At 38.8% G+C, this 22,610-nt stretch overlaps 4 protein-coding genes and 3 non-coding genes across 9 annotated transcripts; 6 read left to right on the plus strand and 1 right to left on the minus strand.

Annotated features, from left to right (window-relative positions):
* The first annotated feature begins 1,900 nt into the window (after nt 1-1,900).
* Nucleotides 1,901-9,213, plus strand: LOC103961473 (endoplasmic reticulum metallopeptidase 1). Of its 2 annotated transcripts, XM_048574751.1 has the most exons (22): nt 1,949-2,023; nt 2,131-2,469; nt 2,651-2,736; nt 2,832-2,933; nt 3,143-3,249; nt 3,333-3,433; nt 3,591-3,678; nt 4,205-4,293; nt 4,602-4,741; nt 4,843-4,999; nt 5,121-5,256; nt 5,445-5,541; nt 5,977-6,106; nt 6,449-6,508; nt 6,651-6,769; nt 6,919-7,043; nt 7,344-7,568; nt 7,669-7,829; nt 8,187-8,350; nt 8,484-8,566; nt 8,656-8,741; nt 8,888-9,213. In XM_048574751.1, exons 2-22 carry the CDS (start codon nt 2,257-2,259, stop codon nt 9,029-9,031), a joined length of 2,613 nt encoding a protein of 870 aa, XP_048430708.1. In that variant the 5' UTR covers nt 1,949-2,023; nt 2,131-2,256; the 3' UTR covers nt 9,032-9,213. The 2 variants fall into 2 exon arrangements, with proteins under 2 accessions (XP_009372299.2, XP_048430708.1); XM_009374024.3 differs by having other exon boundaries at nt 1,901-2,469.
* Nucleotides 9,214-13,084: 3,871 nt separating this feature from the next.
* Nucleotides 13,085-15,806, plus strand: LOC103929952 (60S ribosomal protein L17-1). Its single transcript, XM_009339220.3, has 7 exons — nt 13,085-13,175; nt 13,307-13,343; nt 13,469-13,509; nt 14,769-14,999; nt 15,090-15,192; nt 15,281-15,348; nt 15,443-15,806. Exons 1-7 carry the CDS (start codon nt 13,173-13,175, stop codon nt 15,506-15,508), a joined length of 549 nt encoding a protein of 182 aa, XP_009337495.1. The 5' UTR covers nt 13,085-13,172; the 3' UTR covers nt 15,509-15,806.
* LOC125472845 lies at nt 14,015-14,156 on the plus strand. Its single transcript, XR_007254776.1, has one exon. It is a non-coding gene; the product is annotated as a small nucleolar RNA snoR74 (small nucleolar RNA).
* Nucleotides 14,201-14,341, plus strand: LOC125472846. The gene has a single exon (XR_007254777.1). It is a non-coding gene; the product is annotated as a small nucleolar RNA snoR74 (small nucleolar RNA).
* On the plus strand, nt 14,382-14,524 carry LOC125472844. The gene has a single exon (XR_007254775.1). It is a non-coding gene; the product is annotated as a small nucleolar RNA snoR74 (small nucleolar RNA).
* A 1,361-nt stretch (nt 15,807-17,167) lies between the features above and the next one.
* Nucleotides 17,168-18,102, plus strand: LOC103961474 (signal peptidase complex subunit 1-like). The gene is made up of 3 exons (XM_009374026.3): nt 17,168-17,290; nt 17,551-17,588; nt 17,713-18,102. The coding sequence occupies exon 3, from the start codon at nt 17,713-17,715 to the stop codon at nt 17,992-17,994; it is 282 nt and encodes a 93-aa protein (XP_009372301.1). The 5' UTR covers nt 17,168-17,290; nt 17,551-17,588; the 3' UTR covers nt 17,995-18,102.
* Nucleotides 18,103-18,329: 227 nt separating this feature from the next.
* On the minus strand, nt 18,330-21,120 carry LOC103961477 (small ribosomal subunit biogenesis GTPase RsgA 1, mitochondrial). Of its 2 annotated transcripts, none has more exons than XM_048574752.1 (5): nt 20,383-21,120; nt 19,638-19,859; nt 19,341-19,535; nt 19,022-19,215; nt 18,330-18,675 (listed from the first exon to the last, which is right to left on the minus strand). In XM_048574752.1, the coding sequence occupies exons 1-5, from the start codon at nt 21,037-21,039 to the stop codon at nt 18,486-18,488; spliced, it is 1,458 nt and encodes a 485-aa protein (XP_048430709.1). In that variant the 5' UTR covers nt 21,040-21,120; the 3' UTR covers nt 18,330-18,485. The 2 variants fall into 2 exon arrangements, with proteins under 2 accessions (XP_048430709.1, XP_048430710.1); XM_048574753.1 differs by having other exon boundaries at nt 18,616-18,752.
* Between the last annotated feature and the right edge of the window lie 1,490 nt (nt 21,121-22,610).

Here is a 22,610-nt window from a genome sequence, read left to right on the forward strand (position 1 = left end):
GGCAGGCCACGAGTCTGATGTCTTATATTTTGTGTCTCTTTTGTGTCCATTTTCTAATTTTTTAACACTTGTCCCTCTATTTAACTTCATATCTAACACTGTTAAACTTTCAATTAAGTTTAATTAAAAAAAAAAATTTGAAGTTAAACAAAAAAACCAAAAACCCAACAGCAACCCTTCCCAACCAACATTGTTTCGCAACCACCAACCCCCAATCTCCTCCCCACCATGCTTGTCAGCTGCATTTTCTCACCATCGGCAAGGTTTCTTTTGTTGGGGATATATGATCCAATTATAGTCCAAGCATCCTTTCTTTCTATTTATCTCTCTTCCTCTCTCTCGTCAGCGAAACCAAATCGGATCTTAGAGTCAATGGCGGAGCTAGAAATTTAAGACAATAGGGTCAAAAGTTGAGCTTCCATTATTAGACAGGGCAGGACAAAAACGCAGGTCTGACGATCTGTAGGCTGCCATACGGTAGATTTATGATGGTGGGAAGATTTAGCAGGGGGAGAAGAGGCGCTGATGGAGTGATGGCTAACAAATGAAGCAGCAGCTCGTATTGGACCCTAAACTGCTTCTGGTTCCAAGGATCGACGGCAGCAAGTGGAGCTCCAATGGATGAATTGTTGCTGCATCGAAGAAGAAGAGAAGAAAATAAGGGTTTAGTCCCAACGGCTAGTTTTCAGTTTAAATGCTTTGTATGTGTATGTGAGAGTGACAAGTGTACACTCCAGATTAGATCAGTTAAAACCTCAATGAAGGGCTAGAATCAAATCTGGAGGAGAATGGGTGTAATATTTGTTTAAGTTCTCGTCCCCCACTCTTAAAAAATGTTTTGGGAGTTGGCAATGCAGCAAACCCTACAAACATTCCTCATTAAATGAAGTGATGGCAGATGCAATTTGCACAGCCTTGTAGTCGTCCAACATCTCTGCATTATTTGTTCCATTTTTCTGTACAGTTCGAAACCCCATGAAACTAATCAAACAAACACAAACTAACTTTATCAGCTCCTTCTTCTTCTTCTTGTTTGGCCACAAGGTTATTGGGGTCAAGGAATCCCATTGCCCCCACCTTGGCTCCGTTAGTGCTTAGAGTCGTCTTCGTGTCGGTTCAAATCTCAACGTTTGTTCAATCCTTACAGATTTCACCATCGGTGGGGTTATCTTTCTTTGCATTTATCTCTCTTCCTCCCTCTTGTCGGCGACGACGAATTAGATATTAGAGTTGTATTTGCGTCGGTTTAAATCTCGATGTTCGTCGTCGGTTCAATCCTTACAGATTTCACCAATATTCAGTTGATTAGATATCTTCCTTCAATCCCCAAATCCTAATAACTTGAAAGAATGTTTGCTAGTTCTGTAGTATGCCGATTGGCGGCAATGGGTTGTAAAGGGTGGAACTCAAAAGTTTATTCTTGGTTTTTGTATTACTTTAATTTTTGGTTTTTTTTTTAATTTAATTTTATAAAAAGTTAACAATGTTAAATTTGAGTTAAGTCAAGGAATACGTGTTAAAAAATTAGAAAGAGGGACACAAGAGAGACACGAAATAGGTGACAGCAGGCTCGTAGCTCATATATATTGAGTAATATGTGTGTTAAAAAATTAATAACTTAAAAAATAAAATTTTTCACCACTTCTATTAAAACACGTAGTGTACCACTTATGTTTCCGTCAGAATAAAAATTTTCTTCCCAACGTTCCTTATTTGGGAATCGGATCCCCTCTAGATCCAACCATCCTGAGTCCACTAATTAATGAATCTAGATCATTGAAATTTAATCTAATGATTACAAATAGAGAATCTTTTAAAAGTTATAATAATTATAGTTGTTGAATCAAATTTTAATGACCGATTCATTGATTAATGGGCTTGGATCCGGAGGGGATCCGGTTCCCTTATCTGGGAAAGGTGGCTCTTTGCGTACGCAATTCCCCACTTTCCGACTTCCTTCACCGCTCCGAACCAAAAGCCACCGCAACGATCACAAGTTCCCAACGTCCCGTATCTGGGGAAGGTAGTTCTTTGCGTACGCACTACCCCAACTCTCCGACTTCCTTCACCTCTCCGAACCAAAAGCCACCGCAACGATCACAAGTTCCCAACGTCCCGTATCTGGGGAAGGTAGTTCTTTGCGTACGCACTTCCCCTCTCTCCGACTTCCTTCACCTCTCCGATTCAAAAGCCACCATTTCCAATCGTCTCTTCACAAATCCGCACACCCACCAACTGCATAGAGATCGGAAAAAAATGGCGTTGGGATTTAGCTCCGGCGACGCGCCTGGCTTCAAGTTGCTGCTCATTCTGGTAGCGACGTACGGCCTCATGGCGGCGCTGGTTCACTCCGTACTCTACATGCGCTTCATCAAGCCGCTCGACATCGACGCCCCTCTCGATCGCTTCTCCGAAGCCAGAGCCGTCGAGCACGTTCGAGTGTTGGCCCATGAGATCGACGGCCGCCAGGTGAGCTCATTTTTCAATGCCCTCACTGTTTTTTCTCCATTTTTTGTTCAAATTGAAAAGAAAAACAATTTGGGATTTTTCCTGGGTTTGATTTGAATTCGCTATTGTAATTTCTATTGGAGAGATTGGGGACACGTTTTGGGTTGAGGTACTTATTTGTAATTTCCTAATTTGTTGATAGGAAGGGCGTCCTGGCTTGACCGAAGCTGCTCGGTACATTACAGGGCAGTTGGAAATGATAAAGGAGCGAGCTGGGTCCAATGTTAGGTCTGTAATACACTATAAAGATTGTTTCTTTTTTATTTATTCATTGTTTATCCGAGTTTCGTGTGGCAATGGTGCCAAAATTTTTATACTTGCAGAATTGAGATAGAAGAGTCCGTTGTTAATGGCACCTTTAATATGATGTTTTTGGGCCATGGCATTTCTCTTGGTTACAGAAACCACACAAATATTGTGATGAGGTAAACTATACACATTTTAGATTACTTTAATTTCTTGTCAATATGCTGCCGCCTGCCGGTCTCAGTTTTGTCACTACTTATTGCCGTCGCTATATCTATTGTTTTGGTCAAAGTTTTAAGAATATTATGAGTAATGCAGTGGCATTGATGTTTTCATCTTGCTGCAGTTTAGTAAATTTCACTTCACATTACATTGTATTCAATGGCAGGATATCGTCAATACATTCACAAGACAATGAACCATCAGTTTTGTTAAATGGACATTTTGACAGTCCACTTGCTTCCCCAGGTGCTGCTGATTGCGGTTCATGTGTAGGTGTGTGGAAACAAACTTTCACTTGATTTTAACCATTTCTTGCATGTTCATGTCATTTTCTTTATTTTTCTATTCTTTTGCAGCATCAATGCTGGAAATAGCAAGGCTAATGGTGGATTCTGGATGGGTTCCTCCTCGGCCTGTTATTTTTCTTTTTAATGGGGCTGAAGAGCTTTTCTTGTTGGTAAGTTATTTCCATAATATTTATTCTGGAAGTTATTGCATCATTTGCTACCAATCCAGGTTTTATATAGTCTCAAAAATTAATATATATATTTTTTAGCTTGCTATTGGCATCTGATATGTTTAAGCTCATTGGAGGTGATTTCTTATGTTATTAGGGTTCTCATGGCTTCATGAAGACACATCAATGGCGTGAGACTATTGGGGCTTTTATAAATGTGGAGGCATCAGGGACCCGCGGTCCTGGTAGGATATCATCACTTGTCAATATTACCTTCTTCAAGATGTTTAAGTTGTTTGTTTAACTTGGTAATGCTACTCCAGAGTGCATCTAGGTGTTTGTTATTGCTTTTCATTTCCCATGATAATTTGGGAGTAGTATGTCAGCTAGAATACTCAAACTACCTTGCTTGGATGACCGAGTTATAATTTAAGTTGTCTTGAAGAGATAGGATGCATTTGCTTTACAAAACATCTTTTCCAGATGATCTCTTGATGTGACCTTTATTGGCATAAGTATTCATTACATTTTGAGAGGGTGGTGCTATCCACACACCCCTTTTTACCTTCCACACACCCCCCCTCAATTTCTGGCCGTCGGATTGAATGAATTGAGAGGATCAAAGGACAAAAATTAACAAAGGGTGTGTGGAAGGTAAAAGGGGGTGTGTGGATAGCAATGAATTTCATTTCCAGTTTTATTGCTTAGTAAACCGGATTTTTTTTGTGCCGCAGCATTCTTTGTTGATTTCTGTACTCTTGAGTTTTGCAGATTTAGTTTGTCAATCAGGACCTGGTTCTTGGCCCTCTCAGGTCTATGCTCAATCAGCCGTATATCCTATGGCACATAGCGCAGCTCAGGTTAATGTTTTGCCTTTTCCACTACTAATTATCAATTTTGATTTTGATGTTGTGTTTTGTAAGTGTTTAGTTTTTCCTACTGCAAAATGCATCAGCTAACTTTTTTCGTAACTCCAGTTTCATATTAATAATGCAATTGGATAAACGGGATATTTTTACGCTATTGATTCTACCCATTACAACTGTTACGATCTTCTAGTACCTTAGAATCTTTAGTGGCGATACTAATTCAGATAATATATATTTTTTTAGTTTGTCTCATTTTATAAACTGGCTTACTTCTGGATTGATTTATGTGCCATCTGCAGGATGTTTTTCCTGTCATTCCTGGAGATACAGATTTCCGGATATTTTCTCAAGATTATGGCAACATTCCAGGCTTGGATATTATCTTTCTCCTTGGTGGTTATTTTTATCATACATCCTATGATACAATGGAGAGATTATTGTATGCATTACATCTGCTATTTTGGTACATATTTACTTAATTTGATTTTTCAAACCACTTCGTCCCTAAGCACTTCCTCTGATACATTCCAATGCCTCCAGACCTGGAAGTATGCAAGCTCGGGGAGAGAATTTGGTTAGCGTAATTAAGGCCTTCACCAATTCTTCTAAGCTACAAGTTAAACATGAAAGAGAGTCGAATGCATATCACTATGACGGAGAACATGCTGTTTTCTTTGATTATTTATCATTGTTTATGGTACGGTACCAAGCTGGTGATTTGTAGTATTTTCATGATACTGTTGATTTGACAAGTATGTTCTCAGGCTGATATATGATATATGATACTCATGCTTTCTCTCTCATGATGAGTATTACAGATTTACTATACGCGGAAGGTAGCCAGGCTACTTCACAGTATTCCAATTGCCATTTTCTTAGCTATGCCATTTTTTTCACACAAGCAGAATCGTGGGCTCGTTTCTTGGTTTTCAACTTTCTGCGATTTTACGAAAGGTAAATCCGCTACTTTTCAATGTAAATACGTTCCTTATTGCTAAGAGTCCTACTTTTGCACCCGACAAATTTTGTTCTCTACTTCGTGGGCAGAATTCATTATGTAACTTGCGTTTGTCTTCGTATTGAAATATTTGACATCTTATCAAGAATTTTCAACATTGTTGTCCAATTTGTTAATTTTGCAGGAATGATTTTCCATGCTACTGGGATTTTTCTGGCAATTGTATTTCCAATTATCTTTGCCATCCTGAGATTGCTGTTCACTAGTTGTGCTATGAATTGGTTGGTTCATGTTTGTTGAGTTCTTCCTTTATAATTTATAGTCCTGTTAGCATTGTGCTTTTACAAGATTATGAGTCTAGCTTTTAATCAATATTGAAAACTTTTCAGTAGAATTTAATTACGCTCATTGATCAGACACTTTATTTCAGCAGTTAAGCTTCATATCATTGATGAAAGGGCTGCCCGTTTTAGTTTGTATGGTTTATAGTGATAACAGATAAATTTCTTTTCACTGAAATGGTGTGTCTCGCTTGGTTGAAGTTCTGGATCATTTGTATTAAAAAAATCAAGTTAAATGTATAATTTCTAGTCCACTAGTTCTAGCTCCTACAAAAAAGAAGAGAAAAGAAATCTATCTAAGCTCCTGATATGTGTATTTTGAAGATGGAGCTTTGTTCCTTGAAACTCTCACTTACCTTTTGTGTTCAAATGCAGGTTTGCTCATCCATATTTGGCTTACTTGATGTTCGTCCCCTGCTCACTTGTTGGTATGTTGATTCCTAGAATTATTTGGAGTAGCTTTCCCCTCTCTCAAGATGCATCAGCTCTCAAGTCTTTAAAGGAGGTACTCTTATGCACCAGACAAGACCAAGTTTATCTTTTTCCCCCAATAGAAGACAATTATGGAGAAATGCATTTTTTTTTCATTTATTGGTTGAAAAGTTATAGATTTCTTTAAAATCTCATTGATTACATTATCTGGTTTGTCAATCAGCTTGCATATAATAAGAAAATGTTTTGAAACTATGACCTACTAAGTTTAGTGTGGGCTTATATTTCTGCCTTAGAAATTAATTTGGTGGCATCATGTCTCTTTTTCAGTCTGTATACCTATTGTCTAATGTCTGTGTAGTAATCCCAGCATGTTAAGTTAGCAAATCAATCATCATACGTGTGAATCTTGCAGGCTTTATCTGATGAAGCGAGGTTTTGGGGAGCGTTTGGATTATACGCTATATCAACTTTGGTAAGTGGCATAGTTACTTTTTTCATAGTTTCACTTAAAAGTTTTATTAATCACTTAAAAGGATGAATCATGAACTTAAGATGCGTAACTCATATTTGTTTAGTTAAACCTGAGACAGCTAAAACTATTTTAGTGAAAGCAGGCTTACCTTTTGGCTGGGCTTAGCGGAGGCTTCTTAACTTTTTCAATATCTACCTCTATGCTTCCTGGATGGATTTCATACTGCTTATCAGTCAAATTATTTGGTCACCAGTCACTCAGGTACCCGTTTCCAGAGTTATTAAAGTTATAATTTAATGGGTGTTTTTGTGTGTTTCCTGTCTTACAGTTCTCAGTAACATTTTAGTCCTGTTCTCATAGTTCGAAAAGAAATTACAGTTCTTTAACAGAATATATATCATTTCTCTCAGGTCAACATTATTCTACGTGTTACCTGTACTTCCATGCCTTGCATACTCTGTATATTTTGGTGGATTTCTTGTACAATTTGTGGTTGAAAAGCTGGGTATGATGGGTGCTTTGCCACCTCCATATGGTTAGTATTTTTGAACTTTCCTTCATTACTGCTGTTATGTGTTACCTTCACATATGAGTTATTATGTTCTTCAAGTCAGTTTTTTTATTGAATCAATATATGGTGGTTTCCCATGTTTATCATAGTTGGGAGATTCAGTTCTCTATGGATACGTTGTGCTTGCAATAGAGCAAGATTATTAAGATTTTGTTGTTAAATATGGTTCATTCTGAAACTTTGAATTATGCTGCAAGTACTTTGGATTCCCGTTATTCAAGAATTCACAAAATCTTCTTTTAATCATCAGTTGCATTCTTGCAGGTTATTTTGTTCCTGATGTTGTGATGGCAACAACAGTGGGAGCTGTGACTGGTTTGTGTGTAGGCCCTCTGATACCAATCTGTGGTCGCTGGTTAGCTAGGTCATCCATTTTGCAGGTTTTGCTGCACATTAGTGTGCTAGGCTTGGCTTTGTCGTCTCAGTTCTTTCCATACAGTGTGGACGCTCCTAAGCGGATTCTTTTCCAGCATACGTTTCTTACTGCAGGTATTCAAGCTAGCAAAATGATTAAGTATAATTCCAAAATGCTTTCCTTTTGATCAGATTTATCCTAGATCCTATGCAAACAGTTTTTCTTGCGTGGCAGATGCAAATCAGGTTATGGACTCCAGCTATGATTTTTCTGTTGTAGATTCCAATTCTTTACTTTTTGTATTCAAACATGCACCGGAGGTGGCAAAGGAACTGCACATTAGTTCAGAGTTTTCTTTTGAAACTGCAAAGTTATCTCAGCTGGAAAATTTTATGGTATGTAAGATTGTAATGAGTTTACGTCAATTAACTATTAAAGACAGCCTTCCATGACCTTTTTTTTTCTTTAAACTCTAGTTCTTATCCTTGAGATTGGATCACTTATCCTAAGTATTATCCATGGTCCTCGTGTCCTGCACTTAGTCATTGTTCTCTGTGTCTGATTAATCACCTGAATGATTTTTTTACTGATGAGCCTGAGATGTACTCGAGATTCAAGAGCAGACCTACACTTTAGTCTTACTGTAATCCATGGATAACTTGTTCGTGCAGGTCAATTGCTATGTTCAGTTAATTGTTCAACATTAATTGCGATGAAAGATTATCTGATGGCCTTTTTGTATGTATGTGCAGGGAATTTTTCCTGTGTCTTTTTTGTTCTCAAGAAGCTTGAAGTTCCCTGCAAAAAGTGACAGTATTTTGAAGCAATACAGGCAGTTCCCCCATCTGTCTACTTATGAGCCGCATACGGTTTTCATTGAGGGATCTCGGAGAGTATACTTGCAACTGTCTTTAGGGTGAGTAGAACAAACCACCACATACATGACCTACTATTGGATACTGAATAGGCTTTCAACACCGTTTTTTTGGATTTTTTTATTAATTTCAGTTGCAAGTTTTAAAGTTTACTGTGTGATACCTTTCTTTCAGTTCCTTAAAGGAGGTTTGGGTTACCGTCCTCAACATAACAGGCCCTTTATCCAGTTGGTCATTTGCAGACAATACACTTCCAGGTAACGGAAAGTTTTTTGCGTTTTGAGTTTCTTACACACATTTACCTTTTCACATGGTGTATGCTTATGCTTGAGAAAATTTGAAACAGCTACTGTAACGAATGACGGAGGTCCACCATCATACATATGCCGGCTTAGTGGAGCTAGCTCTGAGAATTGGAACTTCTGGTTAGAGGTAAAGCTCTTTTACCTGGTGTTGGTTTATTTTCTTTACTGCTCATATCGCAAATCTCTCCGTCAGCCACTTCAGTTTATTTTCTTTAGCTGCTCATATTGCAAATCTCTCCGTCAGCCGCTCAAGTTTGCTTGCGATAATTGCAGGCTAGGGGATCCGACGGTTTGAGGGTTGACGTAGCTGTCATAGACCAATATATGGTTGACGAAACAAAGAAGCTGAGAGGCCTTTTTCCAGAGTGGGTGGATGTCGTTGCGTATTCGAGCTTCTTGTCAAGTTACATCTTCTAGTTTAGTTTTACTTTACCCGGCAAGTCCAGAAATGCAAAAGACAAAGCCATAAATTTTTTTTTTTTTTTTTTTTTTTTAGTAGAAACGATAACACTTTAACAAGGATTACAGAATAGTGGATAAGAAATCCACCATGTAGCAAAGCTAGCCAAGACCTCTTAAATAAATCTGATTACAAGTAACATAACCTCAACCATAATCATTTTACGGCTGCTAACATATCCTGCACTATATGAGAAAAAGAATAATCCTTGAACTCATTCGAAACTGATGCGTAGAGGGTTGCCCAGTGTCTTACTCTACCCCATAGTCCAACTCAAAGAATGAACAGAAGAATCTACAAAACTTGAAATGCTCTGGTTGTGCATTCTCGATAACAAGAATAATCTAGGATATGGCTCTTTCAATGGTCCACCTTCCAACCAATCATCCTTCCAAAACCTCACCCTTTTCCTGTTGCCCACCTCAAACTTGCAACACTCTAGGAACGATTGAAGACCAGACGAAATATCTTTCCAAGGGCTACGACTTGAAACACGCAACGAAGGATTTGCATCCCACCCATTATCCTGCAACCTGTACTTGCTTCTGATTACCTTGTGCCAGAAAGAATTTGATTCCTTTGGGAATCTCCACAACCACTTAGCCAATAACGCTTCATTCCGTTTCCTCAAATTCCCCACACCTAAACCCCCTTCCTCCTTACTTTTAATAACTACCTCCCATTTCACCAAATGGTTTTTCTTTCCTTCCTCTACCCCTTCCCAAAGAAACCCTTTCAATAGTTTTTCTAGCCGTCCAATCACCCTGCAAGGAATTTTGAACAAGGACATGTAATAAATTGGCAAACATCCCAAAACAAATTGAATCCAAGTTAATCTACCACCTCTAGATAAGAAAGCCTTCTTCCAACTTTGAAGTTTTTTTTTCCATATTTTCTACAACCGGATCCCAAAACGTAAGTGTTCTTGGCCTTCCCCCAAGAGGGAGACCCAAATACTTTATTGGCCAGCTACCCACCTCACAACCCCAGGAATCTGCCATCCTTTTAATTTTCTCACAATCTGAGTTTATTCCAGCCAAAGAGCACTTTGCTTTGTTAATTTTCAAACCTGAAATAGTACAAAATAAATTGAGCAACTCTAATAAATTGTTCCAAACTTCCTCAGCCTTCGCCAAGAAAAAAATTGGTGTCATCAGCAAATTGAAGATGCGAAATCTCCACCTTTTCTTGCCCAATGTACAAACCTTTAATCAAATGATTCTCTTGTGCCTTATCCAACAATCTACTCAAGACATCAACTAATAAGGTGAAAAGAAAAGGTGACAATGGATCACCTTATCTCAAACCTCTTGAAGCTTTAAATTTTCCTATAGGCATCCCATTGATCAAAATTGAGAAATTTGCAAAACTTAGACAACCCTGACCCATTTCCTCCATCTATCGCCAAAGCCTTTTCTTTGTAAGACTTCATCCAAAAATCTCCACTCCACATGATCATAAGCCTTTTCAAAATCAATTTTGAACACCAATCCCTCCATTGTCTACCTTAAATAAAAGCTCCTTGATATAGAGAGATTGTGCTACCCATAACCTCCCTTAGCCTTGATGCAAGCACTTTCGCCACAATTTGTATAAACTAGTAACTAGGCTTATAGGCATGTAGTCTGTCACTTTCAAAGAATCTGACTTTTTCGGACTAAGACAGATGAATGTTTCATTTGTCACTGCATTTATTATCCCTTTCTCAAAGAACTCCTCCATCACCTTCAAAATATCCACTTTCAAGATATCCCAACAATTTTGAAACATTAGCAAAGAGAACCCATCTGGACCTGGCGACTTATCCCTTCCACAATAAAAAATTGCTCTTTGAACTTCCAATTCCTCAAAAGGCCTCTCAAGCCAAGCTGCCTTAGATTGACTTATTGAGCACCAGTTAATGTCTTCCAAACCCTAACACATCTCTTCATTGTTACTAAATAGGGACTTGAAAAAGTTAACGATTTGTTTTCTATCTCTTCTACATCCTCTACCACGCCACCATCTTCCACTTCCAATCTTTCTATATAATTTCTCTTCCTTCTCCCATTAGCTATTTTATGGAAAAATTTGGTGTTACCGTCCCCATCTTTAGCCCACTCCACTTTACTTCTTTGCCTCCACTTCGCTTCTTCCTTGAAAGCCAAATCTTCCACAAGGAAAAGTAACTTTTCCCTCTTTCTTTTTGAAGCAACATCTAACCCTTCCATTCCTTCTCTCATATCTAATTCCTCTAAACTAGCCTCAGCTTCCTTAATATCTTTCTTGACATCACCAAAAACCTCCTTACTCCATCTTTGCAACTTCCTTTTGAGAGCTTTTAACTTGCTCAAAAATTTATAACCCTCCTAACCCTCAACCTGCTTAGATTGCCACCATTGTTTGAATTTGTTCTTGAAATCTAGGTGTTCTAGCCACATGTTTTCGAACCTGAAAGGACTTGGCCCCCATTTCACCTTGTTAGTATCCAACTCGATTGGACAATGATTTGAAATTACCCTTGCCAAAGCCTTTTGTCTTACATTTGAAAAGATCTCTTCCCATCCAATAGAGAACAAGAATCTGTCTAACCTCCGACACACTGCTTCTTCTCTAATATTTGACCAAGTAAATTGAGCATTGAGCAACTCTAGATCTTTGAGTTCTATATCTTGGATAAACTTGTTAAAAGTCCTCATGCTTGTAGTCGTCCTTCCCCCATTTGATTTCTCATTTACATATCTCACCACGTTAAAATCTCCTCCTACACACCATCTTGGTCCACAAAGCCCGTAAAGGCTTGCCATTTCTTCCCAAAACTCCCTTCTCTCTTTATTTTTACAGGGACCATAGACCCCTGATAGCCACCAGTCCAACCCATTCAATGCTTTAATTTTTATGGAGACTGAGAATACTCCAACCAAAGATTCAGTAACTGAGATTTGTTTTGTGTTCCGTATCACTGCTATACCCCCAGATCTTCCTTGTGCAGGTGCGAAATAAGAGCATGTTTACTTGCATTTTTGGGAATGAGACATGAAAAATATGGTAGTTCCACTTGCACTGCTATAGCTATCGCCATGGGTTAGGAACAAACGGTAGGAGTGGGGAACGAGGGTTGCTCCGCAGGCTCTTCATGGGCACAGCACAAGCGTTCCACGTTCTCCCACTTCTCATATTTCACCACCAAGGCAAGTTCATCCACTGACTCCACCAAATAGATAGACGCGGGCTGCATGTCACGGACGACAATGTCCATAACCTGGGACAATAGCTTTCGCCACTGAAGTCCCATACCTCCACCGAGTCATCCACCCTTAATGCAAATAACCGAACGTCCACAAAATTAATTGGAAGAAGAAAATAAATTTGAAATTTTGACAAAAGTCAGGATTTACAAAATGACATGTATCGATCCTTCGTGTGGATTCATAAATAAATAAATTTAGAATTTTCATGTAGAAAAAAACTTGAATTTGGGACCTCCAATTTTCAAGTTTTAAGTTCCATGTAAACATGTGTCAATTCTAAATTTGTATGAGTTAAAGTTTAAAAATAACAAATTCCGTATTCAAATTCTATTGTTCTTTTAAATTAACCATACATTAAAATTCACAAATTATAAAAAATAAAATTCCATCATTTCAATTTCGGTTATTTTAAAATCCCTTAATAATATTTAATTTTTTCATTCAAACAAAATGTGACGGTTTAGGTTATAGGTTAGACAACACTCTTGTAGTAGTGTTGATGCGACCAAGACGACGAAGTTTTACTGCTTTGTCGACCATTGTTTTTGGGACTACATGCACAAAATTATGCTCTGAATCACTTCTCAACTTTTTAAGTTTTTAATTCCTAATTTCGGCTTAATTTTTTAATAATATTTTTGAATTGGTATTGGGCTTTGAATAGAGCCCACATAACAAACATTACGTGGTTGCTAGCATGAAGCCCAAACAAGCCCAATTGAGGGTCCATTAGCATATTAGAGGCCTGGTTATTACTAGGGTTTCATTCCATTTGTTTATAAAAGCACAAGTCCCACAAGAACTCGCCTCTTCTGCGTCTAAGCAAAAGCGTAAACCCTTCACTGAGGCAGAAGCTCCATCGGCCGCCATGGTAATCCTTCTCACTTCCTTCCCCTCAATCTTCTCTTTCTCTCTTCCTCCTGTTGGAAATTCAGTTTGTTTCTGCATCTCTGCGCCTTCAAATGCACTGACAGTGATTTTGTTTTGTATTTTTTTTTCCAGGTGAAGTACTCCAGAGAGCCCGACAATATCACCAAGTGTATGTACTCTTATTGATTTACTGTTACGGATCTAATGGGTTTTTGTATACGAATCTTGGTTTTGTTTTTCCAGGAAAATTGTTTTGATGTGATTGTGGGTTTTGATTTGTTTCGTTTGTTTCAGCTTGCAAAGCAAGAGGTTCTGACCTGAGGGTTCATTTCAAGGTATTGTTACTATTCTTTGTTGTTCGTAGAGTTAAAAGTTTCGAGTTGCATGCTTTTGGGTTTTTGTTTTAGCATGTGATGATTTGGTTGTAAAATGTGGGATTTCTATTCGGTTTCTTTTGCCTATGTCAATGAATCTGCTCTGTTTTTTATTGTTGGGTGGAGATTCAGTAGTTAATGTAATATTTTGAATTGGTTATATCGGTCCGCTTGTTGTGGGATGTGTTTTCAGTTTACTAAAATTTGTTGTCTGAGAACAATTGAATTGGTGTGGTGGCTGGGTTTCTAGTTTTACGTGTTTTGCGAATCTAGTTAAAGGTGTTTGCTTTCCAGTTTTATGATTAGAAAAACTGGTGTTAGGAGGTAGCGAGTTTTAGAAGTTTGTACAATTAGCTGAAGGTGAGAAAAAGGTTGTGATTTCATGCTCTTTACTGACTTAGCACTGACTCAAACTCTGGTGGTTTGGTTTGCATATATACATGCATTAATTTGTCAAACCCTGATGAAAAAAGCAGGGCTCTGTTGCCTTCTGTGAACCGAGCTCCCGTATACTTCAGGAAGATCACTAGCATTGTTTTTGGGTGAACCTCTGTACTTTGCATATGTTGCATTTTGTGACTGAAGGTTCAGTTAATGACGCCACATTTTGTCATGTATGATTTTTTTCATATTTTTGAAACCTGATTTAAAAAAAAAAGAAGGGTTATTTACCTTCTGCGAAATTGTCCCCTGTAAATTTCAGGAAATCTATTGCATTGTTTTTGGGTGAACCTCTGTACTTTGCTTCTTTTGCACTCTTGTGAATGAAGGTTCAGTTGATGACCCCACATTTGGTCATGTTTAATTTTTTTCAATTTTTCCAAACCTGATTTAAAAAAGCAGGGCTTAGTTACCTTCTGTGAACTGGGCTCCCGTAAACTTCAGGAAAATCAATTGCATTGTTTTTGGGTGAACCTCTGTACTTTGCATCTGTTGCATTTTTGTGACTGAAGGTTCAGTTAATGACGCCACATTTTTCTCATGAATGTGTATTTTTCTTTGTTTCAAACCTGATTCGAATTAAGGATCTTGTGACGTTTTTTCATAAATAATTATAAGACATTGTTAGAATCACTTCTGTAGTGTGTGGATAGTACCATGATTTTGCTGCCTTGCATGGAGTGTTGACACTTGTAAAAACAATTTTGTGCTTGTGTTTTAGAATTTTTTTAAATTACTAATTTTGAGGTTTTGACTTGCGTTGCTATTGTGTTTAACAGAACACAAGGGAAACTGCGTTTTCTATCAGAAAGATGCGCTTGGACAAGGCAAAGAGTTATTTGGAGGATGTTCTGGCTCACAAGCAGGCCATTCCCTTCCGTCGTTTCTGCCGTGGTGTTGGGCGTACTGCCCAGGCAAAAAACAGGCATTCCAATGGGCAAGGACGTTGGCCTGTCAAGTCTGCCAAGTTCATATTAGATTTGCTTAAGAATGCTGAGAGCAATGCTGAAGTAAGTTACATCATCTTACATTCTGCTTATCACTTGGTGTTGTTATCTTTATCTGCTATCGAGACTAATAATTTCTAATCAATTTTTCAGGTGAAGGGTTTGGATGTTGATTCCCTAATCGTATCTCACATCCAGGTCAACCAAGCACAGAAGCAAAGGCGCCGAACCTACAGGGCTCACGGAAGAATCAACCGTAAGTTCCAACCAATCATCCTCTCATCTTATTTTCTTGTTGAGAATTGTTGTTTTTATATTGATTTGTATTGCTAAACCAATTGCAGCCTACATGTCATCGCCCTGCCATATTGAGCTGATCCTTTCCGAGAAGGAAGAACCCGTCAAGAAAGAGGTAACTTGAAGATTGTACATTTAGTATGACTTTATGTCGTTGAAAATACGCGAGGCAAATTGTTAACCAATTCGATTATCTGTTATCATTGCAGCCCGAGAGCCAGTTGGCAACAAGCAAATCGAAGAAGGCTGCTCTTAGGAGCGGTGCTTCCTCTTAGAGCGTATCATTCGTCCTATCGAAGGGTTGCTGGTTTCCTTTGATGAGGGTTTTTTGCTGCTTTTTATATAGTTTGAGATGTTATGTAGACAACTTTTGGGCCTCCTGTTGTTTTAGTACCAAATTATGTTTTGTTTGGGTAATATGCTTGATAACCAATGGTAGACATAATTTCATACTCATGCCCCACATTATCATGCCCCTGGTGCTGTTGTTTGTCAATGGTCTTGAATCAATGGCATTCTGTCATCTTTGTAAAACCGAAATTTAAATTTTGGATTAATGAGGTGTTATTTATATATTTTTTTTAAACAAATGATATTATTCACGTTAAGGGGGGAGGGGATGGGTTTAGCCTTGTAAAGCGTGAATAATAATGTGGTTTAAATTTATTTTTGGCTAGAATCGAATTTAAGACCATCATTGGAATATCATTAAATTGTGGTAATAAGTGACAAATTTATTTTTGATAAGCATCAAACTTAAGTTATTTTATTTACAACTGAAGAAGAATATCATTAAATTATAATATTAAGTGATGTAGTAATGATGTGTTAAGCACTTGAAGTTTTAATCCGAAGGTGACTTGGGAAGTCAGGATCACTTGTCATTGGTTTTGAAATTTGGATATAAAGGGTTGAGATCAAAAGATTCAAAAACTTATATCAAACCTGGAACTAGGTGATCATATTTCACCGGTCACGGGGTATTTAATACCGGAATTGAATCCGTTTCGAACCTTGCTGTCAGGAGTTTAGAGATCAATTCATCTAGACCGCACAAATTCAATAAAATAGTCTCCGTTAACTCATTTTCCTGGCTCACCACACAAAGCCAACGACTCTGATTTCTTTTAACCACCAATCAACGGCCCAAATGAATTGATTCCTAGGCTCCGGACACTAAGGTCCGGAGCGGATCCAATTCCTTTAATACCAACGAGACTCCAGTTCTAGCATGATATTATGTAGGGAGGATTATCCTCTTCATTTATCCTTTTCTGTATGCTTCTATATGTGCTCCTTGGAAATGCTTTTGTTAGAAGCAGAACACGATTCAAACTGAAAACCAATGTGTCTAGGAAAAGAAATTCACATGGAAAGGGTTCGGCGTCATATGACATCAGGTGAAAAAAAAAAAACTTACATATGATAATGCATTATTAGATTGATTATAGTTTAAATACTTTTTAAGTAAAAATATTCCCAAATTTAGCTAAATTAATCTAAAAAAAATATTATTTTCAAAAAGTTAATGGGAAAAAATATTAGGCTAAAACGATATATAACAATTTTTTGGCCTAAAATTTAGGCCGTGCCATTGGTAAAAGTTGTATCTAATCAAATGAATAAGATGTTGGATTTCTACTCATACACTCAACATTTGAAAGTCTTTCTATAAACTAATATAACAACTTCGAATTCTCCCCTTTCGTTAATAATTATAATAATTACAAAATGAAAATAAAAAGAAAAGGAGTTGGCATCCCTGGGTTAGAAATCGCAGGCCTAGCTAGTTGGGGACCTTTCAATTGGGCCGGTATATACCCCGGAACTTAATCGACCCGGAATTTATCAAACCGACCAGAGCAAACCACGTATGCGCCTTGCTTATCAGCCGTCAGATTCAAAATCAACGTCCACGATCTCTTTCCGAGATTCAACGAGCGTATCAATTTTATTTTTTCTAATTTCGCCCCCTCAGAAATTCTCATCGTCTCCCTTTATCATCACTGTCTCCCTTTATCGCTCGCCCGTGCTTTCATCAGTTGGTCCGTTCGCAGGTAAAAACTCACTCCCTCTCTCTCTCTCGTGGAATTTCAATTACTAGGGATTTAGATCCCAATTTTTGTTCGAACATTTTTCTTTTCGATTCCGTCATCGACCTTTATGAATTTGGTGCTTTTTTGTTCTTTGGCAGCTGAATAAATTCATATCCAACCAAATGATTTTCATGATCTCGTCAATTTTCTCTTTTATTATTGCTTTTTCTGTGAAATTATGGTAATGTAATTTATGCTTCCAAATTTGTTTAATTTTTCAGCTTGCAGAGGAAGTGCTTACCTCAGAGTTCATTACAAGGTACTGTTTCTAGGGTTTTTGTGGCACAGTTTCGAATGTTGCGAATTTGCTTAATTTTGTTTTGATCCGTTAATTAATCCGAATGAGGAAGATCACTTCTTTAATTTTTTGGTATAATTTGCAGATGGATTGGCAAGGGCAAAGGCTAGCTGAGCAGCTGATGCAGATACTGCTACTGGTGTTCGCCGTGGTTGGATTCGCCGCCGGTTACATCACTGGGTCTTTCCAGACGATGGTTCTGACTTATGCTGGTGGTGTGGTTCTCACCACATTGGTCACCGTCCCCAATTGGCCCTTCTTCAATCGCCACCCGCTCAAGTGGCTGGACCCGAGCGAAGCCGAGAAGCATCCCAAGCCGCAGCCGCAGCAGCCCGTGAGCTCGAAGAAGAAAGCCTCCAAGAAGTAAGAAGTAGGTCAGTTTTCTTGAGACTGATCACAGCAATGAGATATTAACATTGTACTCAAACTTCCATTACCAGCACTTATACAATGACTAGAAGAGAATTTCATGGTATTTGCAGCATTGTGTTTTGTGCGATCTTGTTTTAATAGGTTTGGTTTCGGATTCGTAAATAGGAAACCCTTCAATTTGCTTTTGATAGTGTTTTAGGTAAAACCGAGCGTCTAGGATTCGCACGGCCGACCCTACTTGGTAGGATTTGTTGTTGATGTTGTTGACTTGTTGCACCCTCAAGCAATCCCTATCCATTGAGAGTGTAAAGATCTCTGAGATTGAATCGGTTGCCAATTATAAACGTTGCTTGCATTTCACTACAAAAGAATCTAGCAATCTGATTACGCTCGCGCTGTTCTGTACGGCTGAGGTCAGTCTAAACACTGTTACAACATCACGGCTCAAACTTTAACTATTTACAACGTATGAAATGAGTGAGCTTTCTACTGGTTTTCATCCCTCATTGCCCTCAGAAAGGCATCATTTTCCTCATCTAGTAAGTTGTCGTCATCATCCAGCTCGTCTAATTCATCGAGTAAAGATTGGTTCGTACTCTTGCGAGATACTCTCCTGTGCTTCTTCAGCTCCAACCGCGGTTCAGCTTGTTGAACGCCCTTATCTCTCGCCTTGTACCTGCAAACAATTTGTCCATTCAGGCTCATTAGCAGGACAAACAAAACATACGACATTTGTGCAGATACTAATTAAGTCTGCATAAGCACAACGATGAATGCCAGGGCAAAGTTAAACCAGCAGAAAATTATGAATAGTCAAACGATTCAAGCCATAGAGACGGTGAAATACTAGCTGCTTTCATACCACAATGTTTCGGTGGAGCATATGATTTCTTTTTCACCGTGACAACCATGGTAGTGCGGATTATCAGCATTCAAGTACTTAAACCACAGAAGTTAAAGTATTTAGTCGAAAGGCATGCATAATCAAGGTTAATACCCTGATATATATAACACAAGCATACCTGACATCACCCTCCTTTTTAGTTCCATACGTCCTTAACTGAAATTCCTCTCTGATTCGGATCTCATCAAGAAGTTGGAAATAGTACGGATATCTTTCCCAGGCAGCACTAACGACACACCCCGGTTCACCAAGATGCAGGCAATCATTGAATGAGCATTTAGCAGGCTCACCGTCACTGAGCATCTTCCTGATCTGATAGGATAAAAGCGAAAGTAGCAGTAGAAAGTAACAAAAGTTAACATGTGCCAACAATGTGAGGGAAACGAACTTAAAGGACATGAGTCAAGTGAAGGGCATAAAATAAAAAGTACACAAACCTCTGGGAATGTTTGTGCTAGAGATTGCTTTGTGACTTTTAGTAAACTAGGCAGGTTGAAGCCAGGAGTGTCAGCAAGATAACCCCCGGTAGACAAAGGAAGCAACGAGACATTGCGAGTAGTGTGCTTCCCTCTGCCACTTCTTGTTGAAACCTGTCCAACAAGCTGATCCCCATACCATTTGCTGCCTAAAATCTGAAATAAGTACAGGAAACAACGGATATATGAGCACCAAACTCACACGAACAAAATGATCGAAACAAAAGAAAAAAGAACGAAGGGAGTGATGAAACCCACCGGATCAAACAAATTTTCCCCTTCTGCATCATCGGAAGCATGGTGGTTGCTCCTCAAAGCATTAATCAGACTAGACTTTCCGACGCCACTTGGACCCACAATAACACTTGTCTGATCTCTCAATATGAATGCAAGAGAATCAAGGCCATGTTTAGATTCAACACTGCAGAAAACCGGGTTGTAGCCCCACTTATGTAGCCTAGACTTCCATGCAACCTTTGCCTGAAAATTTCATCGAAGGCTAGCACGCTTAAGAATCAATACTACCAAAACAGAGTATACAGAAGACGGACAAATTATATTGCATCCATAAAAGTAAACCACATTTAGCATGCGGGATAAGAATAGATTACGAGGAGAAATATGATCGAGCTCAATAACTAATTGTAGGCGCTGTTGCGCGCTACTGTACGATGACAAGGAGAAATATGATCGAGCTCAATAACTAATTGTAGGCGCTGTTGCGCGCTACTGTACGATGACAGATTAGATTCGAATGAGTCTTCAACAGGATCAAAATTTCAGAACCAGTTTGATGCTTCGTTGAACTATTATATGAAAAACACAGAGCACCAGATCAAAATTTCAGAAACATTTTGATGCTGCATTGGATTATTCTACTTTTTCTCAGAGGCCATTTCTCATCCGGAATACTAAGTTTACTCACGTAACACAAGAGATTAACAATAATTAGAACTAAGCAGCAAACTAAGCACCAAAATTAAAATTAAGAATCCGATCAAACCTCTTCGTCAACCAGCTCAGACTTGTTGAGACCGAGTGTGAGCGGAATTCCCGTGGACTCGGCCTCGATCAGGAACCTGGTGAGCGCGAACGGCTCGAGCTTGGGCTGCTCCATGGAGAAGAGCACGAGCAGATGGTCCACATTCGCAACCGGAGGGTCAAGAATCTCGGAGCTCCGCTGGTACACATTCTCGATCATTCCCCGGCGGTCCACCCAATCAATCGACCCTACCAGCACCTTGTCCCCAACCAGCACTCTCCTCTTAATTTTCTTCAGCACCGCCTTCACGACGCACAGCAGCTCCACTTTGCTCTCTTCGATGCTTCTGGGAGGCTCCACGATGACGCGCATGAAGTTGGCCTGGGCGGCGGCGACGGTGCCGACGGTTTGGGACTCGGAGAGAGGGGGCTTGTCCTGGGGAGATAGGACCGGGGCGAGGGAGGAGTAGTCCTTGAAGGTGTGTTTGGCTCTGAGGAGCTTCTTGTTCGGGGGCTGGGATTTCCTGGAGACGTTAGGGTTCTGGTGCTGTTTGGCTACAGCGACCGTGGCGCACCGGAGGGTTGAGATTTGGCGGATGAGTTTGGCGACGGTTGGGAGAAGGGCGGTGGTGGGGATGATGGTGCGGTGGCGGAGGATGGACATGGAGGAAATTGGCATGGAGATTGTGGCGGTGTTTGGATACAGAGATTAATTTGGTTTGGCTGCGAATAATCTGTTTGGGAATTTGGTTCAGTTGAAAAGGGGATTATGGTCATAGAGATTCTTCATTTCCGTCATCAGCAGATTGGAGTGAGCACTGCACAGTGCACAGGCATTCTGCATTTCTCAGGTGGGACTTCATGGGTGTATACAAAACGACGTCGTATGGAGAATTCATGGTTTGGACCAACACTGGATTTAGGCCCAATTTTGTGAAGTAGACTTTATAACTTGATTTAGCCCGATTTAGCCCAAAGTTAGGCCTCATAAAATGTAATGCAGCCTTTCTTTGGGTCTTTGCAACACGGAGTTTTCCTTTTGGTTTAGTGTACTCCTCTCTTTGTTTCTTAGGGTCACTGATTCGGCTCACTCGAATACGAGAACGATATTTACATTTACTTATAATGATAAAAAGTTAATGTAAGATTGTGATGTAACTTTGTTGTGAGTTTATTGGTTCGTTAATCATGACTTCGAGTCTACAACCACTGCTCCGTTAATCAAAATTGACAAGACTTTTATGTGACAAGCTAAAAGTTATCGCATAATGTAGAATATGGTAACTCATGAACCATGACCAAAGAAATTCTCAAATATGAGAACTTGCGAGATATATATTAGGATACTTTGAGGACTTCTATTTCTAACTTTTAGCTTGTCACATAAAACTCCAATATAAAAAACTTGCGAGATATCTCAAAGAAATTCTCAAATATAAGGACTGTATAGGATTTAAAAGGTGGGCCCGCCTGTTGATTTTGAGTGGGAACCAAACCCACCAATGTTTGAATGCTGCACAACATAGCTTCATTATGGGTTTTTTTTTTAATTGTTTATTGTTTTTGGAACCAACCCACGTGAAAGATTTCTGCAACTTGTTTTTTTTTTAACCGTTGAGAAACTAACAGTAGAGATAGTTTTTTAATTTTTATCAACGACCACAATACTACAACGAGATGAACAATGATTTTTTAATATTTTAATCTCTACATTTAAGAATTTTACTATCAGAACCTCCCATTGCAGACAACGTTCCCTTAAGGACTCGAATATTACATTAAAGTCTCTCAATGAGATTTCAAAGTTAGTGGTGACCATTGAAAATGCCCTAAAATTGGCAACGAAGTCAACAGCTAAAAGAGGGTACTTTTTTTTATAACTATTTTGTTTTTCTTCGTCTCACCACCTATCCGATGCCATCCATGGATAAGATAACCATGTCATCGAATCTATTTTAGATAGAGGAGAACGTGCACGGGAAAAGGAGGAATAAAGAATGGTGAAGGAATGACGGTAGAAGAAATATAAAAAGAATGTGCATCGAATTACAGACAAATAGAAATCACTTTTGTCATTTTGTTATTTTCTCCTTTATTTATTTTTTTTTCTATCCCACCCACTGCCTCCCTTTTTTATTCTCAGTTGTTGGTTATTGTCAATTCTTCGTTACTCTCATATATGTTCCTCCTCTATACTAACATCAGAAGTAAAAAATTAAAAACGAAAGAGTTATTAAATGACTCTTAATT

This window comes from the organism of the source record quoted next, unplaced genomic scaffold, assembly GCF_019419815.1.
Source record: "Pyrus x bretschneideri cultivar Hongxiangsu unplaced genomic scaffold, Pyrus_bretschneideri_v1 Contig74, whole genome shotgun sequence".
Taxonomy (NCBI): domain Eukaryota; kingdom Viridiplantae; phylum Streptophyta; class Magnoliopsida; order Rosales; family Rosaceae; genus Pyrus; species Pyrus x bretschneideri.

What these genes read in the sequence shown, in the direction of transcription:
- LOC103929952 (XM_009339220.3), top strand. An exon ending in ACCTGAGGGTTCATTTCAAG is followed by an intron (nt 13,510 to 14,768) that starts GTATTGTTACTA and finishes TGTGTTTAACAG; the next exon opens with AACACAAGGGAAACTGCGTT. An exon ending in ATGCTGAGAGCAATGCTGAA is followed by an intron (nt 15,000 to 15,089) that starts GTAAGTTACATC and finishes TCAATTTTTCAG; the next exon opens with GTGAAGGGTTTGGATGTTGA.
- LOC103961477 (XM_048574752.1), bottom strand. Translation starts at nt 21,039, where the DNA reads ATGCCAATTTCCTCCATGTCCATCCTCCGCCACCGCACCATCATCCCC. An exon ending in TAGCACAAACATTCCCAGAG is followed by an intron (nt 19,216 to 19,340) that starts GTTTGTGTACTT and finishes TTATCCTATCAG; the next exon opens with ATCAGGAAGATGCTCAGTGA. An exon ending in AAAAAGGAGGGTGATGTCAG is followed by an intron (nt 18,676 to 19,021) that starts GTATGCTTGTGT and finishes AATTGTTTGCAG; the next exon opens with GTACAAGGCGAGAGATAAGG.
- LOC103961473 (XM_009374024.3), top strand. Translation starts at nt 2,257, where the DNA reads ATGGCGTTGGGATTTAGCTCCGGCGACGCGCCTGGCTTCAAGTTGCTG. An exon ending in CTCTCAAGTCTTTAAAGGAG is followed by an intron (nt 6,107 to 6,448) that starts GTACTCTTATGC and finishes TGAATCTTGCAG; the next exon opens with GCTTTATCTGATGAAGCGAG. An exon ending in TGCAGACAATACACTTCCAG is followed by an intron (nt 8,567 to 8,655) that starts GTAACGGAAAGT and finishes AATTTGAAACAG; the next exon opens with CTACTGTAACGAATGACGGA.
- LOC103961474 (XM_009374026.3), top strand. Translation starts at nt 17,713, where the DNA reads ATGGATTGGCAAGGGCAAAGGCTAGCTGAGCAGCTGATGCAGATACTG.